Source organism: Balaenoptera borealis (genome assembly GCF_965194805.1).
Source record: "Balaenoptera borealis genome assembly, chromosome: 1".
NCBI lineage: Eukaryota > Metazoa > Chordata > Mammalia > Artiodactyla > Balaenopteridae > Balaenoptera > Balaenoptera borealis.
Window position 1 is genome coordinate 34,621,136 of NC_138860.1, and position 10,980 is coordinate 34,632,115.

The following is a 10,980-nucleotide window of genomic DNA, read 5'->3' on the forward strand; positions in this document are numbered from 1 at the left end:
CCTCTACCCACCCTGGCTCCTGGGGCACCTGGGGCACTAGTGCCACGGAATCCAGTGTCCGGACTCATGCGGTTGGGGTTCCCGAGCCTCCTCAGCAGAGAGCAAATGGAAGCAGTGGTTCCAGGCAGCGGACTGGGCCCAGGCACATGGCAGGGTTGGTGACTCTGCCATCGGTGCCAAGAAGACCTACTGGGCTCGTGCACGTGCTGTCATCAAGACAAACTGATGGGTTGCTCTCTGGTGACTTCTTTTCCCTGTCAAGCGTGCCCTAAATGTTCACTTGACCCTTCTAATTCATTTCTAAATGGTGCAGGTAGGGGTCCCAACACACATTTTGCTAGGGTCCCACTCACCCCAGGAGACAGGCTTGCTGGGAACCGGAGCCTGCACATTCACAGGCCCCTGGATCCCTGCCAACCTCAATCTGCAGGCCCCCAAGCCAGTCGGACCATCCTGTCCCGCCCTCCATTTCTGTGTGTCTGTGCCTCTTTAGTATGCAGAACGTGGTGCCCGTCGGCGAGGGGGACCTTGTGGACGTGCCCCAGGACTCAGAGAGCCAGCTGCAGGAGCAGGAGAAGCGGATTGAAATCTCCTGTGCCCTGGCGACCGAGGCCTCCCGCAGGGGCCGCATGCTGTCTGGTGAGAGGGGCTGGGCCTCGCTCCTCCAGGGAGACCGGCTGACCAGGCATAGGGGAGGTAGTGCAGTGCGGCAGGGGGCCAGGGACAGAACAGGGAGATGTTCCTTGAGGTCAGAATGAGCACTTATTGAGCGCCAGGGGCTGTGCTAGTCTCAGGGGGTGCAAAGGGGCCAGAGTTGCCGACATCTGGGAGCTCAGAGCCAGGATGACCCGCCTAGCTGCTGGATAGAGGAATGGCCAGAGGCCATGCGGGGAGCGCAGGGAGCCATTCTACCTGGGCAGGTCCAGGAAAGGCCCAGAGAAGAGGCGATAACTGAGCTTGATTGGAAAAGATGCAAGTATGTACCAGTGGTGGAGTGAGGGCCAGGTATTCCAGGGTATTCTCTGACTTCCCATTCGTGCTGCATGCAAACAGCAGGAATGAAAAGGGAAGATGGTACAAGCAGCCAATACAGTCACCGCCTTGGCTACTGACCCAAACCCACTTTTCTGCTAAGAAAAGATGAGTACAAGGAACTGACTTCACACTGATACAAAGGCTAGTGGGTCTTAGTGGACACTATGGGGTTGCAGCCAATAGGATTCACTTCCCCTCAGCTTGAGGAAAAGCACCCCGGAATAGAGGAGAATGTAATTGGGAAGAATAGAAGAGACCCTATGAATGGGAGGCTTTGAGGTGGAGGAAGGACAGTGGTTAAGTAATTAAGCATGGGAGACAATATTCCCTCCTCCTGAACACGAAAGGTGCTTAGGAGGGAGAGAGAGAGGGAGGGTTCTGAAGACCAGTCCAGACGAATGCCCTGGATGGATGCCAGGCTTGTGATGACTTTGGTTGAGGGGGCAGAGACAGGTTGTGCCGGCCAGAGTTATGGTAGCCTGGGCAAGTGTCAGATTAGAATCGTGGCTGGACGCACAGAGGAAGGAATGGCGTTTCGTGTTGGTGACTCGGAGGGTTTCAATTTTTGCTCTTTGAGGCTCCATTTCCTCATCTGTAAAATTCAAATAAAAATACCTGTCTGGCGGTGTGAGGATGGAAACAAGGTGTGCTAAGCACCTAGCACCGTGTCTGTCACCCAGTAACTGCTCAATAAATGCTAGCCGGCTGTAGTAGAGGTAGTGCTGGTGCTGGTGGTAGTATTAGTTGAAACAGCAATAGCTAAAGTGGAAAGAGAAATGTTTTGTGGGTTTTCTAGCTATTTTAAATATGGATATTTTCAGAAACCAGAGGGTTTTAGGCTACAGCAAAGGGGATTTAAGTAAGCGTTAAGGAAGAACCTACTAGCAGTTGGCATATAAATGGACATTAGAATGGGTGGCCAGGGAAAGCCCTTGGAGATACTTCAGAAACAGGCTTTCAGTTGGTCAGAAGTTGAGGGCAAGAGAAGGGATGGGCTTCAGAGAGCCCCATCTTGCAGCCAGAACCAGAAAGCAGCAGAACCAGTTTGGCTACAAGGAGGCTTCTGTCAACCGCCCTCGAAGCTTCCAAAGGTCAAATTCCACATGCTCTGGGCAAAAGTCAACTTCCTATTTCAAGGGTTAGAGCATACAGCACTGTTAAAACTTCCCTCTGCCCCTTCCCCTGTCCCAGCCCCTGGCTCTCTCTTCTATAGCTCCCCCGCCAAAGGTGCCATGAAAACAAAACCCACCCTGGCTCTTCAGATTCCCCCTTGATACACATGGGCTTATATTTCAGGGTCCGTGTGCTGAAAGCAAATGGTCACCTTGCTTTTGCCAAGACCCCAACTATTTAAAAAATGGCTGTGGCAGGGCCAGACCTCAGACTTAGCCCACTGTCCCCACCACCCCTGGCCTATGGCCCAGATTCCCAGAGCCGCAGTTCTGCCAGGCACAGCAGGCGCTGTGGGGGAGGGGGGGAGCGCTGGGCACAGGGGGCATGAGGACAGTGCAGCGGGCAAGGGACGTAGTTAGTGCCTGAGTGGGGGTGTGTGGCGTGGATGCTGTGGTCGGTGGCGAGCTTGTAGCAGTTGTTGGTATACCTGGTGTGCAGTATCTGGGAAGATGCGGCAATTTTCAGTTTGTATGTGTGGCGTGATGTCATTGCAGTGTCTGTATTGGGTAATGGTTGTAGACACATATGTATGGGTGCGTATGCACGCATGTTATGTGTGGGTGGAGGGAAAGTTTGAGTACAAATATAGGAGTGTGTCTGTGTGTGCAAAACGTCTATGGGTGTTGTGCGGAGACCCATTATTTATGAGTACAGATGGTGTTTGGGAAGCTGTTGACGTGAGTGTACAATACGTGGGTGGAGGTAGTGCTTATGAATGCACATATTTACGTGTGATAGGCTTTCTTTGCAGTATGAGGAATGATAAAGAGTATTTGTGTATATGTTGCGCACAGTGTATGTACTGCACATTTGTGAACACACACCTGTCTGTGCAGGATGGAGAGAGCACAGCCTCATGAATGTGAGTACATGTGACCGATTATGCCTGCAGATGTGGTAGCACTTGTGAACACACAACTGTAATAGCACATCTGTCTACTGCCTATCCACTGCATATGTGAATTTATTTTGATGGATATATTCCTAATGTGTTTAGTATTTTTCTGACTTCTTAAAGAGGTTATATTTAGCAATCAATCTTTCTTGCTCTCGCTCATTTAGTATAATTATAAACATCCTTATTTTGCTGACCTCTGTGGAAGAGATGCCCTTGGGGGCTGTAATCCATACAGATCTGTTTGTAGCCCTGCTAAATGCTACCAAACTGTTACACTTTTTTTTGGTAATACATCTTTATTAGAGTATAATTGCTTCACAATACTGTGTTAATTTGTGTTGCACAACAAAGTGAGTCAGCCATATGCATACATATATCCCCATATCTCCTCCCTCTTGCGGCTCCCTCCCACTCTCCCTATCCCACCCCTCTAGGTCGTCACAAAGCACTGAGCTGATCTCCCTGTGCTATGCTGCTGCTTCCCACTAGCTAACTATTTTACATTTGGTAGTGTATATACGTGGATGCTACTCTCACTTTGCCCCAGCTTCCCCCTCCCACCCCGTGTCCTCAAGCCCGTTCTCTATGTCTACGTCTTTATTCCTGCCCTGCCACTAGGTTTGTCAGTACCAGTTTTTTGGGTTTTTTTAGATTTCATATATATGCATTAGCATACAGTGTTTGGTTTTCTTTCTGTCTTCACTGTGTATGACAGACTCTAGGTCCATCCACCTCATTACAAATGACTCAATTTCATTTCTTTTTATGGCTAATATTCCACTGTATATATGTGCCACATCTTCTTTTTCCATTCATCTGTTGATGGACACTTAGGTTGCTTCCATGTCCTGGCTATTGTAAACAGTGCTGCGGTGAACATTGTGGTACATGACTCTTTCTGAATTATGGTTTTCCCAGGGTATATGCCCAGTAGTGGGATTGCTGGGTCATATGGTAGTTCTATTTTTAGTTTTTTAAGGAACCTCCATACTGTTCTCCATAGTGGCTATTATCAATTTACATTCCCACCAACAGTGCAGGAGGGTTCCCTTTTCACCACACCCTTTCCAGCATTTATTGTTTCTAGATTTTTTGATAATGGCCATTCTGACCAGTGTGAGGTGACACCTCATTGTAGTTTTTTTTTTTTAATAAATTTATTTATTTTATTTATTTATTTTTGTCTGCGTTGGGTCTTCGTTGCTGTGCGCGGGCTTTCTCCAGTTACCGTGAGCAGCGGCCACTCTTTGTTGCGGTGCGTGGGCTTCTCGTTGCTGTGGCTTCTCTTGTTGCAGAGCACGGGCTCTAGGCGCATGGGCTTCAGTAGTTGTGGCGCACGGGCTTAGTTGCTCCGTGACATGTGGGATCTTCCCGGACCAGGGCTTGAGCCCGTGTCCCCTGGATTGGCAGGCGGATTCTTAACCACTGTGCCACCAGGGAAGTCCCCTCATTGTAGTTTTGATTTGCATTTTTCTAATAATTAGTGATGTTGAGCATCTTTTCATGTGCCTCTTGGCCATCTGTATGTCTTCTTTGGTGAAATGCTTTAAAATTATTATGTCTACTTTTTACAGAAGATTTTCTCTCTTCAGTTGTGCCTTATATAGATGTCAGTGGGCCTCTCAATTCCTCTCTCTCTCTCCTGATTTTCCTGTTTCTAATCTCTCATGGGCTAGAAACTCAGCAAGTCAACATATATCAGAATTGTGTGTAAATAAGTGTAACTGGACTCCAAGGAGCTCTTCAATGAATAAATTTGTAAGAGCTTCACTGCATGTACATTGTAACATCTATTTGGCTTCCTTGAGATCTTCCTTGCTTAGGTTTTGATTTTTTGACTCTTTTAAAAGTTGAAGTTGCCAGACGACTAGCCATTATCTGTGATACGGACAAAGCACACAAATGTGTGTTTTGAAAGAGTTTGTGTATGTGTTTGTATGGCAAGTTACAAGTGTGTTGGGTCATGTGCAAGGCACAGGTTCAGAAGTGCCCATACACACGCATCTGGATTATGTGTGCTGAGTAGAAAGGTTTGGTATTGCTGGATCCCATGCACAGACTGTGGATCACTTCCCGTCGGGGAGAGCACTGCGTGTCTTATGTATGTATGTCGGCGAGTGTAGATATGCGTGGGGCTGCATTGGCCCTTTCTCGTGTGCAGAGGCCAGGGAAGGTGATGAGGTCCAGGGTCGGGTGGGAGCAAGGGACTGGGAAGTTCAATGCCAGGATCCCTCTCTTGGGGGAAGCACAGTGTGACCCTGGCTGAGGTCTGGTTCTTCTCTGAGCCTGAGTGAGGATGCTCTCTCACAGCTGCACCAAGGGTGCACCAGGGTCTGGAGACGGTGCAGAGCTTGTTCCTAACAATACGACTCCCCTTTCCTTGTCCTTCATTTTGCTGTTCTCAACATGAAATAATAATGATAATAGAGTAAAATCTCATTAATTCGAATGGCAGCACTTTCAGGCCTTTAATGATCTGTTTAGGGGTGGATTGGAATTTGCCTTTCCTGGATTGATGAAAAGAGATAGTAAGTGACTGTGGGGAATCGTTTCTGAACCCTCCAGCCTAAGTTAACCGACTGGCTTGAAGCCTGTCAGAAACCTCTGTTTGCATGGAATTGATAAACACGGTGATCACTTGGATTGAGTCATTGAATGAGGGCCTGATGATTTGGATTAGTGTGATTTTACTGCACTATTAATCATTATCACTAGCGATATCACTGCCTATGAGGTGCCATCCCTCATTCTGTTCCACAGTCGTGGAAAGGTACGTGTATCTCCCGGTTGCAGGGATGGAAGGGGAGCCCTGGGCTCAGAGGGGCTGGGCCTCGCCCACAGTCACACTGGTTCTCAGCAGAGCCTGGATTGGGCCAGGGCTCCTCTGGGGCCCCATGCTCTCCTCCATGGCACCCCTGGAACCAGGCCAGCTCTGCCTCAGCTTGAACAAGTTCCCAAACTCAGCTCTCCTTCTGCTTGCCTCCTGCCTTGCTCCCGCGCACCGCACGGAGGGGGGCCTCGCTTGCTCTGGGTGCCCAACCTACCTCCTCCCACCCCCGGCCGCCCCTATTCACTTCCCTGTTCATTTCTGTTTCCAGTGCAATGTGCCACCCCAAGCCCTCCCACCTCCCCTGCCTCCCCGGCTCCACCAGCCAACCCCCTATCGTCTGAATCCCCACGGGGCGCCGACAGCAGCCATGCCATGCGGGTCTGAGCTCTGACGTAAGCACTTTTCTACTGTATTTCATCCAGCCCAGGGAGCGGGACCCCCTCCCTCACCCCCGTTGAGCCATCTGCACCCTCTTGTTCCGCCCGGCACTGCTTCTCCCCTCACCCCAGTGCCCCTTGCCGCTCTTCCCCTTCCATCCATCTGCTTGAGCCCGCAAGCATCCCCACGCAGTGTCGGGCTAGAGCCGGCTGGCAGGGCCGCTTCTTGGATGCTGCAGTGCCAGTGGCTTTGCTTCTCCAGAAGCAGACGGGAACAGAGCTGAGGCCTCTCCTGTCCGCTGTCTGAGGGACTGCCCTGACTCCCACCCCTGCACTTCCTGTCGGCCAAGAAGCCTGCCATCTGTGGAGATACACAGCAGTCCTGCCTCAGAAGCCCCCAGAAGCTGCTTGTCCCAGATCTTATTTCTCCCAGATCACTCCCAGATCTTACTGTAAATTAAAATAGCACTGGGAGATTCTAGGCAAAGGCTGTGTCCCTTCTTTCCCCCTAGCACGCAGCTGCTCAATATCAGGCAAGTGAACAAGAATTGACTTCTACTCGTTTGTTCCCCTCTCTCAGGGTTGAGGGGGTGGGTGGGTTTCCACAGGTTTTTGCAAGGCAAGACTTCTCTCTGGGGAGGGTGGGCTGGAGGGTCTGCCCCTCTGTGCAGCGCTTTTCTCACCCGCGTCTCTCTCCTCCAGTGCAAGCCCTGGCCGAGGCCAACGCCGTGAAGCTCCACAGAGCCACGTTCTGAAGCCCGCCTCTGCCCATCCTGGCCCCCTGGCCCCCCGCCCCTGTGCTCCCATGGGAATGCCACAGAGAGCCAGGCTGGGGGCCGGGGTTCTGCCGAGAGGAGCACGGATGCCTCAGTGTCCACATACCCACGGCGCCCGGCCCTGAAGTCCTTGCTGCTCAGACGGTGGTCCTAGGCCAGGGCGTGAGATGGTGGGGTGAGGAGCGCCATCCTATCTGATGCCCACGGCACAGGGAGCCTAGGTCTGGCTCTGGCTGGGGTTGTGATGGCCCTACTGGAACATTCCCTGATGGAGAAGATGCCCTGGTGGGGAATGCGCCCTGGGCTATCTTAGGTTAGGACTCCTCTCTTGACACCGAGAACAGCACCCACCATCACCCCCTTCCCCCATCACCCCTGCCGTCCTGCCCCAGCTGTGCCCAGGGTCTTGGCACATCTCTGCTTATGGGTGCTCCTTTGGGGTCCAGTGGAGGCTGACCACCCTGCCTGAGCCAAAGACAAGATGATGAGAGATGGGGAGAGGCTCCTCGGCTCCCAGAAGACAGTGCTGGCTGTGGATAGAGAGCAGCAGGTCTGTGCAGTGTCTGAGGGCAGGTTGAGAAGGGTAGCAGAGAGAGAGGGAGAGGTCTCAGGAGAGTGGGAGGAAAGGGAAGCAGCAGGACTCATGCGCAAGTAGGAGGAGGAGGACGGAGATGAGAAGGGGTAAGGGATTGGTTTCCCCAGGGTGGAACCTTAGGTTAGTGCCAAGTATAGTGCCAGCTGTTGGCTCTGCTTCTCCCACCTCGTCCCCAGGATCAGCGGGGCTGCCAGACCGAGGACCTGCCATGGAGCATACTGCTGTGGGTATGGAGGTGTGAGCTGAGGGGCCGGGCAGCAGCAGTCTGGGAGATGGCTCTTTCTAGGTCTGGGCCCTGGTTCTGGGGTCAGGAGCAGAGAGAAGGACCTGTCTTACAGAGGGTGTGGTCAGCCTTGGGGCCTTTCCTAAACATTTCTGTGACATTATCTTGTCTCCCTTCCCCCTGAAATGTGCTGTGGGCCAGCTGAGCGTGTGCCCTGGAAAGAGGGAATGCGGCCTTAGTCTGCGGGCCGGATCCTGGGGCCCTACCCTGGCATCCCAGGCATCGCAGGCATCCCAGATGAGGACAAGTTGAGGCTGTATGGAAGGTCTCCCTTCTAGCTTGGCTCACTCACAACCCACCTACCCAGGGAGCCAGTAGTGGAGAGACAGAAGCAAAGCCCATTCTCCGTATGCGCCACCCACCTTCAGATGAATGTAGCCAGAGAGGATGGAGGAGAGAGAGTGAAGCTGAAAAACCTTGGCCCCTAGGCCTTCTCTTTGCCAGAGTTGCTGCCCAGAGACTTCAGTCTGACCTCCAGCGGCCCCAAGAATGATTACTTCACCTTCCAACAATTCCTCTCCACTCCTTCGTGGCTGGGACAGTTATGGTTCATATGCAAGTAAAGTTGACAATTCACTCAACAAATATTTACTGAGCACCTTTTATGTACCAGGCACTGTTCTAGGTGCTTAGGATATTCTCATGCTTCTGAGGGTTTACAGACGGGATTCCACTTACCTTCACTTCTAGCAGGTTTTTTGAACATGACCCTTGGCTGCAGTTCCCATCTTCAGCACAGCTCAAGCACCCCAAACCTGTCCCTTCCCCGCGCCCCCCCCAGACTGGCAGGTGGGATTGGCTCCCAGGTAACCGTCTCTCCCTTCTCCATCTTCTCCCACACCTTATCCATCCATAAGAGACAGATTTTTCAGGGCCTTCCATGCCTTCCCCTTTCTTTGTCTGTCTCTCCTTTTTTTTTAAGTGATATTTTTAGAAATACATGTAAAATACCGAGGATTAATGTCTGCCCCTCTGCCACCTCTCTCTCACCTCTTATTTCATAAAGCTGGCTCTTTATGTTGCTTTACATGCCTTAATATATGTTTTATGAAGATTATACATATTATAGATGTATATGTAATATATATATATATATTTGTTTGGATGTCTGATCCTTTACTAGAACTCCTGCCCAGGCCCATTTTCTCTCCTTTACTTTCCATATCATTCCTAGCATACTGCGGCCATACCCCATGCCTTTTGATCCAAAGAAGGGGAGAGGAAAGACTTATTTTAAGACAGATCTATTTTACGCTTTTGTTATAAAAGCAAATCTATTTTCAAAATGTGCAATGTCTGAATGGAATTGGCAAATGATATGAGGAGACTGGGACGGCTGCCTCTAGGTCCAACCCTCCACCCTTCCCTCCTCCTCGGCAGCTTCCTTCCTCCCATTCCCCAGTCTGCAAAGGGCTGGTCCCCAGAGCTCACCCGGAGAGGATCTTGCCAGGGCAGGACATTCTCTTGCAAGTCCTGGTCTAAGGATTTGATTACACTGTCAACTTTTGATGACCCTCTAGGGTTATTGGGTGTGAACTCTCTTCAAGGAAATGTTTACAGTTGTGTGCACAAAAGTACAGCCTCGCAGGCACACACCCCCCAGATGTGCTCCTGGACCACCTCCTTTATCACCCTGCTGGAAAGGGCAGCCTATGCCAAACAGCACTGAGAATGTCAGTCTATTCTTTGATGGACCTAGAATATTTTGCAACGGCCAAAGGAAACGGTTTGGCATCACGGGTCCTTCGGGGCAGATACATTCAAGTTCCTTGGGCTTCTCACACTCCTTTTCACTTGATCCCTCACTGGTCTGGGTGACACCTATGGCATCTGTCTCCCTCTGTGACCTTTCTTCTGGGGGCCATTGTTAAGGGGATGGTACCCCAGTCTGGCATCCAGACTGCGAAGTCAGCCCAGAGGGTCCCACGGACAAGGTACATCTCAGACTTGCCAAGGACTTTCTTGCTGCTGGGGCTCTGAACTAAGCCAGCTCAGCCTTCCAAACTGCTTATCGACTATTGAAGTGTGCAAGGGGCTCTTGCCTTGCAAGAATTTGGGCAGAATGGATGTCTTTTGTCCAGATCTGGAATCAAGGGTTTTGGAGTCTAGCACAGAGCTCCTGGCCAGCATTTGAAGCCTGGCTTCCCACTTTGACATTTGCTGGCACCCTATTCCCAGCCTAAAGCATCTCGCTATGAATGAAGGGGGCCTAGATGGAGGCCCAGGGCAAAGTAACCAACCTGGTGACAGCCCTGGTTACTAATCTAGGGCCTTCCCAATTAGCACATTACCTCCCTCATCAATAACCAAGAGGCTGTAATCAAATACTAATACTTTCACTTTACAGTTTTTCTGAGGTTGCAAGCTGTGTGCACTTGCTCGCCTTCCTTGGTGAGAGGGATGCTCTTGGAGCAGGGCTGACTATAGCAAGACAGAATTAATTCCTTTCCCTTTAGGTATCCCCCGACAACCTGGCAGCTCTTCAAACTAAGGAAAATATGAAATATACATATATATATATATACACATATATCTATTTATGCACATATTGGGGCCAATTTGATTTGCTAGTATTAGACAATAAACCATACAAGGAAATTTATGACTCAGTGTCTTTATTTAGTATAAAAGTGACCTTAGAAGAAGAGTTAAGTTTAGATAAACAGAGGGCATCTCTGTCAGGGGACCAAACAGCCGTACCAGCCCCTTAGCATCTTTCTAGCCGACGAACCCTTCCCCAGGGAGGGGCTGTCCTGAGTGACAGGCGGGAGCTTGCTTCCCTCTCAGCAGCATTCTTTTTAGATATAGGTACTGAAGCACCCAGTGAGTTCTGCATTTGTATCTTGCAAGTTTGTATAAACCCAATGCAGGGAATAAATGGTTTGTACAAGTGGTGTGTCTCTGGCACTCTGTGTCCGTGTCTGCCTGTGGCTGGCCTTGGGGTCCATGAGTGTTTACGTGCTTGGCAGAAGAGGGGAGGGGTATCTGGGGCCATCCTTCCCTAAGAGAACTG

General features: G+C 50.7%; 1 protein-coding gene across 6 annotated transcripts in view; it reads left to right on the plus strand.

Annotated features, from left to right (window-relative positions):
* Window positions 1-10,859, plus strand: part of PLEKHA6 (pleckstrin homology domain containing A6) — a 138,012-nt gene extending 127,153 nt beyond the window's left edge. For all 6 annotated transcript variants that reach the window (XM_082396384.1, XM_082396379.1, XM_082396380.1 and 3 more), the window contains 3 exons: window positions 494-639; window positions 6,205-6,328; window positions 7,016-10,859. In XM_082396384.1, the coding sequence (XP_082252510.1) occupies window positions 494-639; window positions 6,205-6,320 (262 nt within the window). In that variant the 3' untranslated portion in view covers window positions 6,321-6,328; window positions 7,016-10,859. The remainder of the gene's footprint in view (window positions 1-493; window positions 640-6,204; window positions 6,329-7,015) is intronic.
* The last annotated feature ends 121 nt before the right edge of the window (window positions 10,860-10,980 follow it).